This window comes from Bubalus kerabau, chromosome 2 (assembly GCF_029407905.1).
Source record: "Bubalus kerabau isolate K-KA32 ecotype Philippines breed swamp buffalo chromosome 2, PCC_UOA_SB_1v2, whole genome shotgun sequence".
NCBI lineage: Eukaryota > Metazoa > Chordata > Mammalia > Artiodactyla > Bovidae > Bubalus > Bubalus kerabau.
This window is the reverse complement of record NC_073625.1, coordinates 142,147,244-142,169,300: the sequence shown is the minus strand read 5'-3', so window position 1 is coordinate 142,169,300 and position 22,057 is coordinate 142,147,244. Positions and strand designations below refer to the sequence as shown.

Below are 22,057 nucleotides of genomic sequence, written 5' to 3'. Positions count from 1 at the left end.
GGGGCAAAAGGGGGGGCTTCTTTCTTTCTCTTTCTGGGTGCTGCTGAGACTCCTGCATGAAGCTTGTGAGAAGGACTGGGAACGGCAGGGGACGCTGGGGCTCTGACACCTGCTCCAGGGTGCACACTTCTGTCTCCAGCTCAGACCTACATCGCGCTGGCTCTAAAAACCTCATGTGCAGAAGAAGGAATCTTCTTTTCAAAGAGAGGGACACTGCTGATTTCACACTTTTAATTGCTTAATTAATGAATATTTACATTTTAAAAGTCAGTTAAGGGAGTCGGCATCGAAAGCACTGACTGTGAGGCAGAGAATGGATACATGTGTCATTTCCAGGGCTTCACAGAAGGAAAATCCAGGGAGACTGAGTTTCTTGAGTTCACAATTCTCATTCTGAATACAAACCGTTAGGTCTACCCATCCTCATTGAACACTTTAGTTAAAAAACATTATCAACAGTGCTTCATATTGAGTGCTCAGCTGGGAGGAGATTGCATGAGTTGACAATAACTCTTTCAGAACCAAAACTCATATGACTTTTCATTCCTGAAAGAACTTGACCTTGTTACCATTATTCTATTATAGAATGCTGGCTCTGGGATAGGGAAGAGTTGAAAACCTTGTTCATGGAAGAGAATAAAACTCACTCAAATCTGTTTGGTTGAGGTATTCTAACTGGACATTCTCTGCTCTCGGGAGAAGGATCAGTAAACATTTCTTAAGGATAGCAAGTAGTTTGGATTTGCAGATCATTTGGTCATGGGGCATGTAAACAAATGGACATGGCTGCAATCAAGGAAAACTTTATTTACAAACACAGGAGGCCCAGTCTTAGTTTGCCAAAGCCCATCATAAGGGTGAGGCTAGGTGCCTGAGTTCTGTCCAGAATACCTGAATGTTCTGAATGGGTGAATGTTCATCAATATGTATTTGGTTTTTGTGTCAGAGACATGTGCTCCAACTACAATACTCTAGTATGAATTTTTAGAATGATTGAGGAAGAGTATCAGTAGTTTTGACCCAGACCATTTTATGTGATGAATCCAAGTGGAATATACCTTAGGAGAACATGATGTTATATTTCCCAGTGTTGAGCAGAAGTAGGACAACATTCACTTAAGTGCACGTATCTAGAATAAAGTGAACAATTGAGTTGCTGGAGATAGGAAAGAGTATTTAAGCCTACATTTTGGTTGGACAGCTATCCCAGTCTCTGACTTTAAAACGTAAAAGTTTAAAATGATTAGTGTGACAAATTTTCATTTATTTTAGATTAACTTTTTGTTTTTAAGTTAAAATTTAAAACTGATATAAAGGAAAAAATAAGATAACCTATAATAAATTCAGTCACAGCATTTTTGGTTCCTTCAATGAATCCTAATCTGAAGTCAAACCTAGTAATATATCACATGTGAATTAAATGCCATTAGGCATTTATGATGGTATCTGCCTCCCATAAACATAAGGCAAATCCATTGATTCTTCACCTGCAACGTTTTGATAGATGGTGAATTCCTTTTCCAGTGAATTTCTAGATTCAAGAATTTCTCAAGGCCTATGCCTGGTAATTTGGCCACTTGATGCAAAGAACTGACTCATTTGAAAAGACCCTGATGCTGGGAAAGATTGAGGGCAGGAGGAGAAAAGGACGACAGGATGAGATGGTTGGATGGCATCACAGACTCAATGGACATTAATTTGGGCAAACTCTGGGAGTTGGTGATGGGCAGGGAGGCCTGGCATGCTGCAGTCCATGGGGTTCCAAAGAGTCGGACACAACTCTGTGACTGAACTGAACTGATGCCTAGTAAAACTCATTTTAAACCTCCAAATTGCCAGTATTAATTGACCTCAGAGGATCTTCCAAGGGAATAAAATTGTATTCCTAAGCACACTGAAAATCCTATAACATTTGCTCATTTCATAACAAGAGAATAGAGAGGGATGAGAAGACATGAAGAGTCCTCTTTAGCTCCTCTCCAGAGGGTGACAGGCATCTGAGAATGCTCACGTGCCACATCAGATCAGAAATGTTAAAAAGAACCATTACCTCTGTTAAGATGTAAGATAACAGGCAGAACAGGTTTTATATACATTATGAAGACCCTGCACTTCTTTATCTTACATCTGCTAAAAAAAGTTTTCCTGGCTTGCTGTTTTCACCTGGAAGACTGTTAATTCACAATATATTACATTTTCCCGTTATTACGTAAGAGATTAACTGCTTACATTTTTGATTACCTAGAGATAAAATTTTTTCCCAAAGATGCTATTAAAATCAATGTTTTGTTTTATAATATGTCACTCAATTATTTAATGACCAGCTCTCCAAGCCCTTCTGTGATGCTTTACAGCTGAAAAAGAAGACAGTCCCATTGGAGGGTGAGTCACCAAGTGGCCACTTGCTCCAGAGCACACGCCTGCGCCGGACCTGCTGTGCTGAGTGTCCTCCAATGACTAAGTTTGGTCAACATGAATAGCTTTAATAGGCCATGACCACTTTCTACCCTTCACTTCTTATAATCACAGATTTTTTTTCCCCTTCTTGAAAGCAAAAATTATCACACGGATTATCAGAATCTCAGGTATAGCACTTAAAGGCTGTAATTATCTTTTGTAATTTCAAAAGATTATAGTCAATTTAAAATGTACAGATTCATAATAGTTTTTCAAGATGCTAAATCCCTTGCATTTTAAAGTTTATATCAGACACTGCAATGTTAAAGTATTTGAACTTCTAGTAGGTAGTAATGGTGTCAGAGAATGATGGGTAATTAGGTCATGCATCTTGTGTCCACAGCCCATGCAATTTTTACAGAAAGGTGCGCTATGTAAACTGCCACTGCAAAGCAAGAAATTGTGGCCCTGAATTTCCCATAAAATCTACCCAAATAAATCTTGTAGCCCCTCTCTTTGCATATAAACATCTTGCCTTTGAGAAGATTGAGTAGAAAAGAACCTTGCTAACAGTTTCTTTAGCAATAGCAGGAAGATTTCTTGTCTGAGACTCTATAAGGTTTTCATTTCATTAGTTCTCTCCTCCATCTCCTTTATTCATCCAACAAACATGTACTGAGCACTTCCTATGAACCAGGCTCTGTTTCAAGCTCTGGAGATAACATTATGAACAAAACACAGGAAAGTCCCTGCCCCATGGAGCTTCCATTCTAGTTGAGGGAGACGGACAAGCGCATAAGTCTATAAGATCACAGGGTTCAAAATAGCTTAGAGACATCCTCTCTGTAATCTATTTATTGCATCTCCTCATTGTGGGGCAGTGATGAGTGAAAGGAGAGGCAGTAGTGGATTGCAGCAATGTCATTAGTCCTAATGGGTGAACGTCAGTGAGTCCATCAAATAACAAGGTTGTTAGTCCATAACTAACAAGGGTCCATCAACTAACAGTTTCCTCAGCTATGAAATGGGGAGAGGTTGTATTACGTGCTTTTTTTTTTTTTAAAGAGAAAGGGCCCTTTCAAGAGCCGGTCTTTTGACTCTTCTACAATTAAAAGAACATTTAAAAAGAAAATATAAGAAATTCTTAGGTATTCCACATACACTCAACACTTTAAATGCCAATCTAAACTTCATAAATAGCAAACATCTTATTTATGATTGCTATAGAATGAAGCAATATTTTCATCTCTGGCCACCATAAAAACATATTAATTTCCATTGTTGGTTACTCAGTCTCACCTCATTTGTAAAACTCTCTTGTGGGTATGTAACACTGTCTCTTTCCTGCTAACTGACTTTATGCTGTTTCACTGGCTTTATGTTCCTATTTAATCTTTTCCACTGGACTATCAGCTCTATGAAACAGGCATGGGTTCTCACTTCTTTGGACAAGATTCTGTCCGGGTAACCCATAAAGGTGTAATTATTGCACCCAGTGTAAGCGTGAAAGTGAAAGTGTTAGTCACTCCATCGAGTCCTACTCTTTGCGACCCCATGGACTATAGTCTGCCAGGCTCCTCTGTCCATGGGATTCTCCAGGCAAGAACACTGGAGTGGGCTGCCATTCCCTTCTCTAGTGGATCTTCCTGACCCAGGCATCGAACCCAGATCTCATGCATTGCAGGCAGATTCTTTACTGTCTGAGTCACCAGGGAAGCCCCATCTATACCATATTTTATGGCCTGTTGGGAACCCACATTAGTTCTTCAAGTTGTAAGAGTGGTTCTGCTTAATAAAACTAGAGCTATGGGATATCAAAGGGTATGTTAACATCCAAAAAAGAGAAATGGATTTCCTGAACAATTCACAGATGAGGATAGTGTGAATTAATAAATAATCCTAACCTCTTTGGAACTCTAGTGGAATGTTAATGCTTATTTAATAATGCAAGAGATGGTACATGTATTTTACAATCAATTTTTCTTCTAGAAGGTAGCATAGCTAGAGAGCTGAATGTCAAATAAGGCTGGGCTCATACTCATTCACTTGGCATGAGTTATGAAGCCCCTGATTCTCTTGAAAGACAAGTTGTATTTGCTGGTTTTATTTTGAAATGTAGAAACTCCAATTTCAATCAGTCCAGCAGCTAAGGATGGCAGGAAATTTTACAGGACTATAAGAAATGTTCTTTCCTTATCTGAATCTGATTCCCACCAACATGTTGGTGATTTCTGAAGGCTGTATGCTCTGTCTTCGAGTTTTATGGGTTGCTGTGTAATCAAATATCCTACACATGTTTTCAAATCTGATCTGATGGGCCCTATCATAAGAACACATCTTGTCAGTGGCTTTGGAGGTAAAGTGAAATCTCTGCTGTAATAACCAAATTTAATTCCTTCCTGTTGCTCTGTCGTGTCAAGATACATACTGTCAATATTATCAAAAGTACCTAACATGGGTTGCTGTATAGATTAAGGTCTGTCCTCCCTTTCAGTCACTGGAAAGGAAGAAGGACCACATCCTTGGTTGGGTGCACACCATGACTCCAGGACCAGATGGGCAGAGCATCCCATGGAACCTTCAAGAATCTCAGAGCAGCATCACATCTTCTAGCAATAAAAACTCTGTAAAACAGAGCCTGTATGGATTACAAGATGAAGACAGGTCTAGCAAACAACAGCTGCATGTGTGAGGGTCAGAGGAGATTAAGGAGGTTCAGACAACTTTTGGCAACGTAGATCAGTTACAGATAAATTCTTGTTAGCAAAGAAAATGCACTTTGATATACATCACGGAATTGAAATATGTGTTGACGCTGTTGGGTATATGCTACCTAAGAACGCAGTCCCTTTTTCACAAGGAGAGGCACGAGGAATTATAAGGCCATGCCGATGTTCATCATTCTTACATCAGTATGAGTGTAGCCCTTCCAAGTCAACCCAAAGTGTTGCAGTCCAAGCGGTGGATGTGTGCTGTGGGTCTGGCTTTGTCTGTTAGGTCTCCAGAAAGTCAGAATGTGACGTGTACTCTTCAGAGTGGAAGTCTCTGAGCTGCAAACAAGGATAACGCTTAAGTCCAAACCTCCATGGGCACCATGGCTTCCTTGGTTCCAACAGAAGGCAGTAGGTTTTCTTCAGACAAGAAATAAAAGGGGAATTGCACCAAGAACCCACGGATCTTTTTCAGTTCTTCCTCAGCTCTAATGGGATCCTCCTTTGCTAATATGGGCTTGCTTATAAAGTCTCTCAGCTGAATTAAATTGTGTACTTCATCATTGGGAAGGCACCGGAACACCTGATTAAAATGCAAATAGGAAACTGAGTGATAAGTTTAAAAGAAAGCATATCCCCTTTATGGAAAATACTCATTCTGACAGACAAAACTTATGTTTTATGAAACATATATTAGTTTTATGTTACATCACAGACCTGATTGAAGGGTTGTTTCTTTTATTTGCTACAGAGAGTGCAGAGAGTGCTAGATTTGCTTCCATTAAAAAAAAAAAAAATCATAGAGGACCTTCCTGATGGTTCAGTGGTTGAGACTCCGTGTTTCCATGCAGGGAGCATGGGTTCAATTCCTAGCTGGAGAAGTTCTATATACCATGCAGTATGAAAAAAAAAAAAAAGATAGATCCTATATCTGATCTATGGGGGAGGGGTGCTTCCCAGGTGGCTCAGTGGTAAAGAATTGGTCTGCCAATGGTGGAGACCTGGGTTCAATCTCTGGGTGGAGAAGATCCCCTGGAGGAGGGCATGGCAACCCACTCCAGTATTCTTGCCTGGAGAATGCTATGAACAGAGAATCGTGGTGGGCTACAGTCCATGGGGTCACAAGAGTCAGACATGACTGAGTGACTGAGCACACATGCATGCATATCTAATCTGCATTATCCTGTGACTGACCACAGGATAATGTCAAGCTAGTGGTAAGGAGATTCATGAGTGATAGCCCACTTTAAGGTTAATTTTTTTGGATAATAATCATCCCTGAATTTCATTGGAGGTTCATGTCTAAAAGAAAAATTGTATATTTTCTCTAACTTTTTATTTTGAAAAATGTTCATGTCAGTACCTGTACTTAAAGTTATAAGTTATACATGTATTTTGCTAACTGAAAATAAGTTTCACATAACACTTCACACCTGAATACCTCAGCATGCATTTCTTATGAATAAGGACATGTGCCTATATATCCACAATACCGTTCTCACACCTCAGGAAATCAATTTCATGTCATTTAAGATATGGTCCATAGTCAGATTGATCTGATTATTCCCCAAATGTCTCCTAGAGCTGTTATTTCTCCCAATCCAGGATCCAAACTAGGCTGTACCCCACATTTTAAAAATACTCCACACACACGACCTATTTAATCATGGCCTCGAGTCCTCAGTAGGAAATAGGTCTATGTAGATAGTTGTTGTTTCATTAGAAACATGAATTTTTGTGTTCACAGATGAATTTTCTGTGCTGAAGGAAGTCTGGAAGTCAGAAGAAGAATGCCCTCTTATCCTGTTTATGATGGACAGTCATATGATAGAGTCAATGGATCTCAGCTTGAACATTTTCTGTGATAGAAAGCTAGCTACTTCATGACATAACCTGGTCCGGGGCTGGGGGACTCTGAACTCTTGCACACCCTTTGTCATCACTAATGGATGGAATGTACCAGAAGAGCCATTTGGCTTCCCTAACAGATGAAGCTGGTTTTAAAACACCTTTCCAAAATTACAACTGTCCAAATGAGGAAGTTTCTCATTATTAATAAGCTTCATCATTAGAATGGATATAATCTACTATGTGCTAAATACATTTAACTGTCCAAATGAGGAAGTTTCTCATTATTAATAAGCTTCATCATTAGAATGGATATAATCTACTATGTACTAAATACATTTAACAGATTATTTTTTATCCTCATGACCATCTCATGAATATTCCCTCCAATTTATAAGAGGAAAGAAAGGAAGGCTCAGAACATGAAATTACTATACACATACTCATATGACCAGCAACTGTGTGAGCTGGGCTGAACCCAGGTCTGACTCATTTTTTGATCCCATCTACTTTTTCTTTTGGAGAAGGCAATGGCACCCCACTCCAGTACTCTTGCCTGGAAAATCCCATGGATGGAGGAGCCTGGTGGGCTCAGTCCATGGGGTCGCTAAGAGTCGGACACAACTGAGTGACTTCACTTTCACTTTTTCACTTTCATGCATTGGAGAAGGAAATGGCAACCCACTCCAGTGTTCTTGCCTGGAGAATCCCAGGGGCAGGGGAGCCTGGTGGGCTGACGTCTATGGGGTCACACAGAGTCGGACACGACTGAAGTGACTTAGCAGCAGCAGCTTTTTCTTTTTATCACTAGACATGTACAAAGTCTGGGTAACCACTTGCTAAGGATGCTCATGATGGGATTCTGGAATCTGAGACCAGAATGCCACTCAAGTCTCTTCTAAATCATAATCCATGCTCTTTTTGACTCTGTTTTCTTAATGTCTACAAAGAATTATTTGGTTATAATTTGGAGGTATGTTGTGTTTTTACACTCGTTAAGAATACTCTGTACCAATAATACGCAGAAATAATGATATACTTTTATGATGTGATTCAATTTAAAAAGGAGGAGGATATGAAAATCTCACCTTATCATAAATTGTAGCATTTCGAGCTGCTGTTGAAACCCACACCTCCTTGAAGAATTTATCACTCACTGGATCCTGAATGTCTTCACTCGGGTCAGAAAGATAGCCGAGAACAACCCTGAAATATAAATGTCCTCCTGAATGAGTAACTGAGACAAAAGCAGTTTGTTTGCAGGCACTGTTTCAAATGGTACAGTAATTCAGGCACTCAACCATATGAGCCTATTTTTTTTAAAAAAGGAAATCAAAAGAAGCCATTAAGACTAAGTGTGTGTCTACAAGGGAAAAAGACAGCATGCACCCCAATGTTCACTGCAGCACTATTTACAATAGCTAGGACATGGAAGCAACCTCGATGTCCATCAACAGATGAATGGATAAAGAAGCAATGGTACATATATACAATGGAATATTATTCAGCCAGAAAAAGGAATGCGTTTGAGTCAGTTCTAATGTGGTAGATGAACCTAGAGCTTATTATATAGATTGGAGTAAGTCAGAAAGAGAGAAACAAATACTGTATACTGACACATATATATGGAATCTAAAAGATGGTACTAATGATCCTATTTGCAGGGCAGTAATGGAGATGACAACCCACTCCAGTACTCTTGCCTGGAAAATCCCATGGATGGAGGAGCCTGGTAGGCTGCAGTCCATGGGGTCGCTAAGAGTTGACCACGACTGAGTGACTTCACTTTCACTTTTCACTATGGAGATGAAGACACAGAGAACAGATTGTGGACACAGCAGGGGAGGGAGAGCGTGGGATGAGTTGAGACAGTAGGGTGGGACGAATTGAGGAAATAGACACATTACCGTATGTAAAACAGATAGCCGGTGGGAATTTGCTGTATGACTCAAGGAACTCAAACCAGTGTTCTATGACAATTTAGAGGTGTGGGAAGGGGTGAGAGGTGGGAGGGAGGTTCAGGAGGGAGACTACATATGTATACCTATGGCTGATTCGTGTTGATATATGGCAGAAACCAACACAATATTGTAAAGCAATTATATTCCAATTAAAAATAAATAAATATACAAAAAAAAGACTGTGGATCTTTAGGAAAAAAAAATCCTGAGTTGCAAAACAAAACAAAAAACCCCAAGTTGTTACAATGCTTATAAGTTTTAACTGTTAGACAAGAAAGACCTTCATTTCATTCTAAGAGAGTCCTTGTAATTTGGACTAGGAGGGTGAGGACCTTGGAAGATAGGAGTGGTAGTCAAAGAATGTGGCAGCCAATATGCTGAGCCCTTTCCAAAAATGATCTCAGTAAATCCTCAACAGCCTATGAGGAAGTAACTATTAAAAAAAATTTAAAAAATAATGAAAAGGGAACAACTATTATTATTTTCCTTTTACAGAAAAGGGAACTAGGCACAGAAAGTTTAAGTAACTCTTTCAAGGTCATACAGCTTAATAAGCTGTCGATCTGGGACTCCAACCTGGATCACCTAACTCCTAAACCTGTGCTCTTAACCAAGACCCAACCTTCTTACCCTCCTTTTTTCCTTCTAACCTTCCCTCTTCCCTGCCTTGGGCCAAGAACTATGCTGAACTCTGGGGTATAGAAATTAACATGAAACACATGGAGCCTCTCTGGGTGGAGTTAAATTTGGTGGGTAAGATCAACACCGAATAAATAATCACCCTCAGAAGAAATTGGTTAAAATGTGGTATATAGCAGGTGTGCTTTAAAAGCATGAGACAGGAGTAGTCAGGGAGTCTTTTCCTTCCCCACCCCCCATCTTTCAGGATTCAGTACAAGGTTGCCTCTAAACAACTTCTTATGGCTCCTCCTTCTCCCATTTCCTATTTCTCTTGGCCGATCTTTCTTCCTATGTCCCCCACACTGTGCTTCATATATGCTTTGTTTTTGTCAGAACACCTGCAATATTCATGCACTTTTTGCTTTTACCAGGCCCATCTCCCAGTTCTGGTGCATAAATTATTTGAGAGAACATGATTTAGTTAGTCTCATATCCCCAGAGTACCTAGCATAAAAGAAGACATGCAGTAGATTGTCTGAGTTGATCAAATATAAACAGAGGACTAGAAATAATAAGAAATTCTCAAGCAAAGCAAGACAAATTTCAGAGGTCATATTTGAAAATGGTAAGAGCTCTTGTACTTACATAAAACCTGAGAGTTAAAAAGCATGTCTATTTTAATCCTGTGAGGTTGATAGTGCATGATTCCCATTTTGCAAATGGGAAACAAAAGGTTGGAGACATCCTATTAGCAGAGCTAGAATCTAAGCTGAGTCCAAAGCCCTTTTCTCACATGCCTGGCAGGTTCACGGAATAAATACAAAGGCTTGTGCTACACTGGAAACAGAAGTGGAGAAACAGGTCTCAGAAGGGTTTTGGCTTTTATACTGCATGAAATTGGGACGCAGTGCAGGCACTGGAGCAAGGAGTGGCAGAATCTGACTGACATATTAAAAAAACAGCTGCAGTGTTGAGAATAGACTGTGCAGGGCGAGGGCTGAAACACGGAGACCAGTTGGGAGTCACTGCAGTGATCTCGGTGGGAGATGATGGTGGCTTGAGCAGTGGAGAGGAAGGTGGGGAGATCAGGTTTCACTGATGCAGTGGACATAGAGTGTGACAAAAACAGGCATCAGGATGACTAAAAGGGCCTTGGCTTGAGCAACTAGATGAAGGTAGTTGCCATTAGCTGAGATGGGGAATTCTGTGGGTAGAGTCAGTTAGTGAGGGAAGACCAGGAATTCAACTTTGAACCTGTTGGGACATCTATTAAATATTCAAGTGGTGATACTAAGTAGGCAGTTGGATAAATGAATCTGGAGTTTGGGAGAGAAGGTTTGGCTGGAGATATAATTTTGAGAATTGTCCACATATGTATACTCATAAAGCCATGTGATTGAGTGTAGACAGAGAAGAGGACCTCAACAGTAGGGGAGAGAAGGAGTAGTCAATGAGGCTGCAGAAAAGCCCGAGGGTGAGTATCCTGGATCAACACAGTGTTAAATTCTGATGAGAACCAACCGTTGGATTTAATAGGGTGGAGATCACAATGTTCTTACCCTCTTACTATTTAAATATGTAGATTTACATCATCATTTTTCATGACTGCAGAATTTCCAGTTATGTGAAAATTTATTTAACTAGCTCTTTTATTATGACCTTTTGGGTTATTTCCAGTTTTCCATTATTATAAACAAAGCTATAATGAACATAATTTATTCATCACATATAATTACTTTGTTAATTTCTATGATTATTTCACTCAGAGAAATTTAAAAATTAAAATTCCTGGGTCAAACATTATGCAAAATTTACCTCAGGAAAGACTGTTCCAACACATATAATATTTACCATGCGTGTTCTCCCCAGTCAACTCCAATATTACCAATACCTAAAAAAGCTCAGTCAGATTATGGGGATAAAAGGGCATCTCACTTTAGTTTTAGTCTGCACTTTTTCTATCGTATAAAAATTCTCTAAAAGGGAATTCCCTGGTGGTCCAGTGGTTAAGACGTGGTGCTTTCACTACGAGGGTCTGGGTTCAATCCCAGGTCAGGGAACTAAAATACCAGAAGCCAAGTGGTGCAGCCAAAGAAAAAATAATAAATTTTAAAAATTATCTAAAACAAATGAATCTGGCACCTGGGCTCACTATGATTCTTAGAGTTTTATGGCCTCGAAATTCTACTTCTACTTCATATTATGTCTTCCAGGTGGTGCGGTGATAAAGAATCCACCTGCCAATGCAAGAGAGGCAGGAGACACGGGTCCCGTCTCTGGGTCGGGAAGATCGTCTGGAAGAGGAAATGGCAACCCCCTCCAGTATTCTTGCCTGGAAAATTCCATGGACAGAGGAGCCTTGTGGGCTACAGTCCATGGGGTCACAGAGAGTTGGACATAACTGAGCACAAACACACACATGCAGACTATACGGGGATAACTTTCAAAAAAGATCCTAAAGGATGATGCTTGCACACAGATGCTGCTGCTCCTGAAGACCCAGAGCAAAATTTAACTGTGTCAAATGTGAAGGACAGTGCAAGTTACAACAGTAAGCCAATTATAATAATGTCTTTGATTTGGGTCGGGTCTAACCAGCTGAAAACAGCAAAAAAGAATACTTCTGTGACTTCGCTTTTTAAATGAGAACAAGAGGTGAGGGAATGTGTCTGTCAAGTTATCAGTTTAGAACTTATGAGTAGAAAAAGTATTTATATAAGCCTATAACAGATAATATTCAGTAATAAATTATTTTGCCTGTCAGTTTAATTATTAAACATTTATATTAAAAAGTACAGTAAATATAATATGAAGTACCCTGGGTATTTGGGGATTAAGGTTTCAGAGAAAATGAATTTGATTTTGTGCTGATGTGAATAATGGCAAGTATTGAATGTTTATTGTTTACATTATCAGTGGGACAGTAGGAAAGGCCATGTCTACCACTGTCACTGATTCTGAGCTCCACCTGTGTGCCTAACGGCTTCTGTTGAGTGATGGCTACATCTGTGAAGTCCAGATAATTTTCTAGAACTTAATGAACTGTTTGGCATGTAGTTGTGACATTCAGTGCAGTACTGTGATGGTTGATTCTATTTAGAACTGATGCCACATCGAAATGTGTCTCTCTATTTCCATTCAAAAATAAACCGGATGGGAAATGGATTGAAGTTGCATTTTTTTAAGGGGGAAAATGGCTCCACTCTAGGTCACAACGTTTATCTTTGAGAATATTTCCCAGTAAAAAGAGCTAAAATCAACATAAGGTTTTCATGGTGCTTTTTAATGTATTATTTGTGTCTGCTATTGTGGAAGAGTGAAAATGCTTGTTCAAGAACAACTGCTGCTTTAAGACAGTTTAAAAGTTGCCAAGAAAAATAAAACACCTAGGGACAAACTTATCACGAAATGTATAGAGTCAGCAAAAAGCCAAAAGGACAACAACAAAAATCTTTCAGTTCAGTTTAGTAGCTCAGTTGTGTCCAACTCTTTGTGACCCCATGGACTGCAGCACGCTAGGCCTCCCTGTCCATCACCATCTCCCAGAGTTTACTCAAACTCATGTCCATTGAGTCGGTGATGCCATCCAACCATCTCATCCTCTGTTGTCCCCTTCTCTTCCTGCCTTCAATGTTTCCCAGCATCAGGGTCTTTTCAAATGAGTCAGTTCTTTGCATCAGGTGGCCAAAGCACTAGAGTTTCAGCTTCAACATCAGTCCTTCCAATAAACACTCAGGACTGATTTCCTTTAGGATGGACTGGTTGGGTCTCCTTGCTGTCCAAGGGACTCTCAAAAGTCTTCTCCAACACCACAGTTCAAAAGCATTAGTTCTTCGGCGCTCAGCTTGCTTTATAGTCCAATTCTCACATCCATACATGACTACTGGAAAAACCATAGCCTTGACCAGATGGACCTTTGTTGGCAAACTAATGTTTCTGCTTTTGAATATGCTGTCTAGGTTGGTCATACCTTTCCTTCCAAGGAGCAAGCGTCATTTAATTCCATGGCTGCAGTCACCATCTGCAGTGACTTTCACTTCAGTTCAGTTGCTCAGTCGTGTCCGACTCTTTGCGACCCCATGAACCGAAGCAAGCCAGGCCTCCCTGTCCATCACCAACTCCCAGAGTTCACCCAGACTCACGTCCGTCGAGTCAGTGATGCCATCCACCCATCTCATCCTCTGTCGTCCCCTTCTCCTCCTGCCCCCAATCCCTCCCAGCATCAGAATCTTTCCAATGAGTCAACTCTTTGCATGAGGTGGCCAAAGGACTGGAGTTTCAGCTTTAGCATCATTCCTTCCAAAGAAATCCCAGGGCTGATCTCCTTCAGAATGGACTGGTTGGATCTTCTTGCAGTCCAAGGGACTCGAAGTGACTTTGGAGCCCCCAAAATAAAGTCTGTCATTGTTTCCTCTGTTTTCCCATCTATTTCCCAGGAAGTGATGGGACCAGATGCCATGATCTTAGCTTTCTGAATGTTGAGTTTTAAGCCAACTTTTTCACTCTCCTCTTTCACTTTCATCAAGAGGCTCTTTAGTTCTTCTTTGCTTTCTGCCATAAGGGTGGTGTCATCTGCATATCTGAGGTTATTGATATTTCTCCTGGCAATCTTGATTCTAGCTTGTGCTTCATCCAGTCTAGCATTTCTCATAATGTACTCTGCATATAAGTTAAATAAGCAGGGTGACAATATACAGCCTTGACATACTCCTTTCCTGATTTGGAACCAGTCTGTTGTTCCATGTCCAGTTCTAACTGTTGCTTCTTGACCTACATACAGGTTTCTCAAGAGGGAGGTCAGGTGGTCTGGGATTCCCATCACTTTCAGAATTTTCCACAGTTTGTTGTGATCCACACAGTCAAAGGCTTTGGCATAGTCAATAAAGCAGAAGTACTCCTGCTTCCAATAATGAAAATCCTAAAGCATTACTGAAGAATAAAAATTCTGAAGAAACTGAAGTACATACCTTGTTCTTCAATAGGATGGCTCAATATTATAAAGACATCAGCTCTTTTTATATTAATCTATACTCCAGTATTCTTGCCTAGAAAATCCCATGGACAGAGGAGCTTGGTGAGCTACAGTCCATGGGGTCGCAAAAGAGTCAGACACAACTTAGACACTAAACAACAGCAACAATAAACATACTGTAGTCATGATCAAAAAACTAATGAGGGAACTTGAATAAACAGTGTTAAAGTTCATGTGGAAGAATGAATAAGAGTAGCCAAGGTTATTTTGGAAAAAATATACTAATTTGGGGAAGTGGTATGATAGGAAGGAAGTAGTATTAAAGTGCACAGCTATGATCATTAAAATGATACCACACTAGCATGCAAGTCAGCAGAACTTCAATAGGAAGCAGTAGAGAGTACAAATAGGTTAGGATGTATGGCAATTTGGTACAGCATAAACAGGCACTGGTGGGCTGCCATCTATGGGGTTGCACAGAGTCGGACACGACTGAGGCGACTTGGCAGCAGCAGCAGGCCATAAGGGGCGGAGAAGGCAATGGCAACCCACTCCAGTGTTCTTGCCTGGAGAATCCCAGGGACAGGGGAGCCTGGTGGGCTGCCGTCTATGGGGTCGCACAGAGTCGGACACGACTGAAGTGCCTTAGCAAACAGGCACTGCAGGCTAGAGAGGCAGACAGTACTGCGGTCATGCAGTTCTGGATCAGCTGGTTTCTCCAGCAAAAAGAGTTAGAATCCCTACTTCCTTTCTAACATTAAAATAATTTGCAGATGCTGAATGTAAAATATATATCAGGGACTTCTATGGTGGTCCAGTGGCTAAGACTCCACACTCCCACGGCAGGGGACCTAGGTTCAATCCCTGGTGAGGGAACTGAATCCCACATGAATCCTACTGAAACCCAAGTAAGAGTTCACATGCCACAGCTGAAGACCTGTGTGCAACTGAGACCCAGTGCAGCCAAAGAATAATAAATAAGTAAATAAATATTAAAAATAAGTAAATAAATATCAAAAAATAAAAACTAATATTAAACAAGCACTAGAAGATAAAATATAAGGAAATAGGAAATATTTTGTCTTGGGTTGGGGAAGCTATTCTAAGCATATTCATTAAAACAGGGAGAAAAAAGAAAAAACTGATAGATTTGATTAATAAGAATTGAAGTTTCCCCCAAATGCTATAAACATGATTGAAAAGCAATTGGCAAGTCAGATTTGCAACAAATGGGAGAAAGAAATTAGCCTCTTGTATACTTGAGTTACTTATAAGTCATTAAAAGAAAGTGAAACATTCCAACAAAATGGACAAAGGACATGATTAGTCTAGACAGTTTACAAAAGAACAAGTACAAATGGGTAATGGATACATTTCTAAACTCTCAAATTGCACATTAAAAAAAAAACGGGAATTCATTTTGAAACCCAACAAATCGGCAAAGATTAAATAAAATAACAATTCAGAAAAGATGGGAGAAAAAGCCCTCTAAAACATTGCTAGAGATACAATATGATGTCAGAGGGCAAAGGAAACTACACACTTCCTTTGGCTAGAAATTCCAGGGTTAGGATTTAGTTAAGCAAACAATTAAGAAGGTGAGCAAGATGCTATCTACAACCACACCCACTTTTGTAAATCAGTGATAAATCTGTGTGTTACTGAAGTTCTCCTTAAAGAAATTATGGCATACTCAATGGCACCCCACTTCAGTACTTTTGCCTGGAAAATCCCATGGATGGAGGAGCCTGGTAGGCTGCAGTCCATGGGGTCGCTACGAGTCGGACAGGACTGAGCGACTTCCCTTTCGCTTTTCACTTTCATGCATTGGAGAAGGAAATGGCAACCCAGTCCGTGTTATTGCCTGGAGAATCCCAGGGACGGGGGAGCCTGGTGGGCTGCCGTCTCTGGGGTCACACAGAGTCCGACAGGACTGAAGTGACTTAGCAGTAGCAGCATATGATGTGATACAATGCAGACATTAAATGTAATACAATGTAGTTATTAAATGTTATAGAACACAATGACCAGGAAAAGTGTGTGCAACATTGTTTAAATAATAAAGAACTCTGATGAACTACAAGAACCCAATTATGTTTTAAAAAAAGAAATACAACACAGTGATATTTATGTATAGAAAAAAGTGGAATGAGATACACACCATGTTAAAATTATTAGCCCTGGATGGTGGGATTACAGATAAAACTTAATTTTCTTATTGCTTTTCTGTGTTTGCCAAATTTTCTCTAATGAAAATATGCTGAAATCAGAACTCTCTGCCTCTACAATTATTATACATTTAGAAATTTATAAAGAAGCCCATACCTTTAAAGAGAATACTTAAGTTCTCATGGAACTGAAAAGGTATGACATTTATCTCTAGTTTACAGGAGGAAATATTTGTTTCCCTATATAACCTGCAGTAGGCAATCAATGGGTTGATTAACAGGGTACTAATTTTAAACTCTCCCCTCTAAACAAAACAAATTGACATTAGAAGCTAATTGAAATATCAATAATCAGAAAAAAAATCTTACTGGCAAAACAATTAGTAACAAACGTGAATAAAAAGAGAGGTCTGACATATCCTGAGGGATGAATTTGCTGAGTTCCTGAGGCAGAGGGAGCAGAATGAAGTGAAGCTTGGTTCTCAAAAGCTGGAGTCTGGAGTGGGTAGGAGGGAAGGGCCTCCAGCGTTTGCAGGAGGTAAGGGCTGGTGGTGTGCCTGTCTGCCAGTGAGCCAGTTTCCAGAAGCGACTGTTAACATGGGAAAGGCAACAACAACAGCCCTGCAACCATGTGTGTGCCGCCTTTCACCAGAAAGCTTAAAGTACCACCTTTAACTGGGGGCACTTGTCTCGATCTCACTGCAGAGACCACACTGAAATCCCAGCCTGGCCAATATAGTTCTCTGTGTGTGCTTCGGTCACTCAGTCCTGTCCAACTCTGTGTGACCCTGTGGACTGTAGCCCACCAGACTCTTCTGTCCATGGGATTCTCCAGGCAAGAATACTGGAGTGGGTTGCCATTTCCTTCTCCAGGGGATCTTTCTGACCCAGGGATGAAACCAGGGTCTCCTGCATTGCAGGCAGATTCTAGAATCATACAATTGTGGACTTCCTGAAAAAGCTTATGGGGGGAGGGTGGCTGGGCTGTTCCATAGACTGTGGGAGCTCAGTGTGTCTGTAGTGACGGGGGAGGAGGGAGAGGAGATAAGAAGCCATTTGGAAAAAAATAAAGAAGCCATTGTGGAGGGAACAGGGAAGTGACAGGATCTGAGTTAGGGTCTTGAAGGATCACTCTGTCCACCAACACCGGAATACAGGGGCTGGGATGGGGCCAGTTAGAGCCATGCCCAGGAAAGTTCTGAGTGACACTTAATTGAATGAAGGACTCATTTAGGGCCACACAATCCTTGGTTCTCAGCCCAGTGCTCTCTCCGCTAGACCACAGATTTGTTTAAAACTCACATCTTCCTGTAGAAGATGAGGAATCTTCTATGTCTGGAGTCATCTCAAATCTGAGAACTGAAGTTTCTGCATTTAAATTTAACACCAGTAATCTCTAGCATCCTCCTTTAGTGATTTTAAAAATCATAGCCTTGTATCACTGGAACCATTTCAATTTCTAAAAGTGGACTTACTATAAAAAACTTAAATTAGACACTAGGTGGCTTGACTTGGTCCTAAATCTATTAATAGATTTAAAATGCTAGGTTTTTTTTTTTTTACACACAAAAATAATAAAAGCTATTAAAATAGGAAATGTTTGTGCCCCACACAAAGCCATTTTGCACCACATCCTGCGTTCTGGGGACACTGTTTTGAAAAAAGAAGAACCTGGAGATGGCAGGTGTGCTGAGAGTTAAGAGGCTGGGCTGGGTCGCAGTGCCTACCGCAGAGGGACACCCAGCTTCAGAGACCCACCGAAAGCATTGAAGCCGAAGTCCTTGGGCAAATCGACCAGCTTGGTACTCTTTTCCATCCATTACCGAAGGGACTGTCTCCGTGTCCTGCACAATGACAGCCATTTCACTGTCTCGCTTTCCCAGCATGCTTCGGTCATTTATGTTGGCAGAGCCTATAAGGAGAAACAGTGCAACTGAACCATTTTCTTGTTGAGGGAGACACTCACTTATCCTCCAGACTTGATTCTTCCTTGCTAAATAAGCCCTCATTTTGTTTGGTTATCAAGAGGTACAGTGCTCTAGGGAAGCAGTGACCTCCCTAACCCAGGGGTGAATCTCGATCAGTCTAAGTCAGCCATGGTCATGACATTATTTCTGCCAGTGACTGCTTAGAAATGGGCACTTGTCATGATTCTAGCCATTGCAACATGAAGGAAAATCTGCCAGGGGATTCTGAGAAAGTTTTCTACTTCTTATTAACAGACACAAGAATAGGATGTCTCTTCCAGTCTTTGGATACTCTGGCTGGAAGGGTTGTATGAAAACAGGATTCTAGGAGCTGTAGCAGCTATTTTGTAACCAAGAGGACAAACAGATAAGTTAAAGACAGCAGAGCAGAAAGAAGAAAGACTCTGGGTCTTTAAGTCACTGAACTAGCCAACTCTAGAACTTCTTACCTTCTTACCTTATCTTTCCTATTGTTTCACATACCTCTAGCTGAATTTTCTATCTTGTGGCTCAAGGGATTCTGACTGATACAATCATTAAGCACACAAAGAAACAAGAATGCTTATCAGTTCAGTTCAGTTAGCTTTTATGCTTAATAATTAAATTCTGCAGACTTTAACTCATGGTCATGTAATTATAGATGTCAAAACCCAAGAAGACCTTCACAGCAATATAATCCACTCTCAAATACAGACTATCATTAGTGGCTATTGGTTTCCATTCTCTTGCCTCACTTGAGAGGCACACCAATGGCTTCTGTATCAACTTCTCTCCATTCTATTTTTAAATCCAAATGAGCTGAGAATGTCAACTTTCACATGTATTTGAATATTAGTTCAATGTGTATCTTCTGCATTCCTGTCATGTATTGTTACTTTTTCTGCATTAACCATCAAGGACCAATATTGAATCCTTGAGGTATTCTACAGACTACAGAAGGGCCTGGCTGATTCTCTTTTTCCTTCATGCCCCTCTTGCTGTAGCCCCACATTCCACTGCTTCTGCAGACTCAGAGCAGAAGGGTCAGGTTGAATAGGAGCTCGGGGTTACACTCTGTGATGGGGGCCATCAGGGTGGAAGGTGTTAGCAGCCCTGCCCCAAGCCCAAATGGCAGGATGCTAGACATGAGAGGAAGCCGGCTCCTCCTAAAGAGACTTCACTGCCGTTTGCCACAATATTGCATGCGTGCATGCGTGCTAAGCCACTTCAGTTGTGACTTTGTGACCCCATGGACTGTAGCTCGCCAGGCTCCTCAAGACCCACTCCAGTACTCTGGCCTGGAAACTCCCATGGATGGAGGAGCCTAGTAGGCAGCAGTCTATGGGGTCGTGAACAGTCGGACACGACTGAGCAACTTCACTTTCACTTTTCACCTTGATGCACTGGAGGAGGAACTGGCAACCCACTCCAGTGTTCTTGCCTGGAGAATCCCAGGGACGGGGGAGCCTGGTGGGCTGCCATCCATGGGGTCGAACAGAGTCGGACACGACTGCAGTGACTTAGCAGCAGCAGCAGAACTGGCAGAAGGGTTCTTTACCACTAGCGCCACCTGGGAAGCCCTTGCCACAATATTGTCACATAATTAATATACAAATCTATGATAACTGCAGATGTGAATAGTGCCCCACAGGGACTCTGGGTGACAGAGAAAGGATGGAACACCTCACAGAAATTTGGGAGCACTACTAGGGTGCTGTAAGGTGAGCCCCATCTTTGAAAAATGTTGTTTTGTTAGTGACAAATCAACTTTTACACATACACTTACATTTTAATCACACTATAAAATTTGCCTCCTCTATTGCAGACAAATCACACTATAAAATTTGTCTTTGGGCTTGACATTTGGCCCAGCATTAATTTGGGCAAAGTTATTTAATCTTTCTCAGCTTTAATTTAATCTTTTATAAGTCAAGATCATAATATAGACCTTGTCGGGTTGTTGTGAGCATTAAATAAGACCCACATGAAAGCACTTACTGATCTACAAACTGCTCCACAAATTCTAATTATTATTGGCATTATTATCAGATACTTGTTACCCAGATAACATCTGCACTAGGGAACCTGCCTCAGGAGGGGGAGATTTGCTAGCATATAGCATTTGTAGCAAAGAAGCCTCCTCTCTGCGTGAACTGCCCCTTACCCAGGTGTGTGAACTGTCAGGGGTGAGGAGTAAGGTCCCCCAGGTGCTGCTTTGGGGCTTACAAGGTGCCTCAGTGGTAAAGTATCCTCCTGCCAAGCAGGAGACACTGATTAGATCCCTGGGTTGTGAAGATCCCCTGGAGTAGGAAATGGCAACCCACTCCACTATTTTTGTCTGGAAAATTCCATAGAAGAAGAGTCTGGCGGGCTATACAGTCCTGCTGCTGCTGCTGCTAAGTCGCTTCAGTCGTGTCCGACTCTGTGCGACGCCATAGACGGCAGCCCACCAGGCTCCTCCGTCCCTGGGGTTCTCCAGGCAAGAACACTGGAGTGGGTTGCCATTTCCTTCTCCAATGCATGAAAGTGAAAAGTGAAAGTGAAGTTGCTCAGTTGTGTCCGACTCTTAGCAACCCTGTGGACTGCAGCCTACCAGGCTCCTCGGTCCATGGGATTTTCCAGGCAAGAGTACTGGAGTGGGGTGCCATTGCCTTCTCCAGCCATACAGTCCATGAGGTCTCAGAGGCAGACACCAAATAGAGTAGTGCTGGGACGTCACTACCACATGTTCCCAGCAGAGGCCGCTGTTGGGCCGGGGCTGCTGAATTGGGAAGACACTGCTCTTCACTGTCTGGCAGCCTGAGCATATGAGCCCTCCTACACACATATGCATATACACACACACACACATTTTCACACCGGTCCCCCTAGACTCCCTCCCAGCACTGTGGGCCCCACACTCGCCAGCAGAGGAATGCATTCCTGGCATTCTGAACTAGAATTCTTAGAGGGTGTGTTTTCTTGTACTTCCAGGGTCCATCAGGAGTTTCCCAGGGCACTCACTCTCACCCACACTGGATAAGTGAGTTGTGCTTGTCTTGTGCTCATGCTCAGTCATGTTTGACTCTTTGTGACCCTTTGGGCTGTAGCCCACCAGGCTCCTCTGACCATGGAATTTCCTAGGCAAGAATACTGGAATCCTCCAGGGGATCTTCCAGACTGAGGGATTGAACCTGCGTCTCCTATGTTTCCTGCACTGTAGGCAGATTCTTTACCCACTGAGCCATCAGGGAAGCCAGGATAAGTGAGTTGGCTACTACTTACTAGGAATGTGGAGAAGGGGAAGAGAAAACTTCAGATGAATTTAATAAATGAGATACTAAAAATGAGATATTGATGGATGTAAATATATCTCCCTTTTTGTTGTTAAACATTCCCATATTCTCTGAAAATCAAATTCAGAACAGCAGGCTATAGTATTAACCCATTTCTA

General features: G+C 41.3%; 1 protein-coding gene across 6 annotated transcripts in view; it reads right to left on the bottom strand.

Moving 5' to 3' along the window:
* Positions 1–217: 217 nt before the first annotated feature.
* Positions 218–22,057, bottom strand: part of PLD1 (phospholipase D1) — a 227,832-nt gene continuing 205,992 nt past the window's right edge. For all 6 annotated transcript variants that reach the window (XM_055569071.1, XM_055569072.1, XM_055569069.1 and 3 more), the window contains 3 exons: positions 18,437–18,590; positions 8,045–8,162; positions 218–5,691 (listed from right to left, as the gene is read on the bottom strand). In XM_055569071.1, coding sequence (XP_055425046.1) covers positions 5,467–5,691; positions 8,045–8,162; positions 18,437–18,590 — 497 coding nt within the window. In that variant the 3' untranslated portion in view covers positions 218–5,466. The remainder of the gene's footprint in view (positions 5,692–8,044; positions 8,163–18,436; positions 18,591–22,057) is intronic.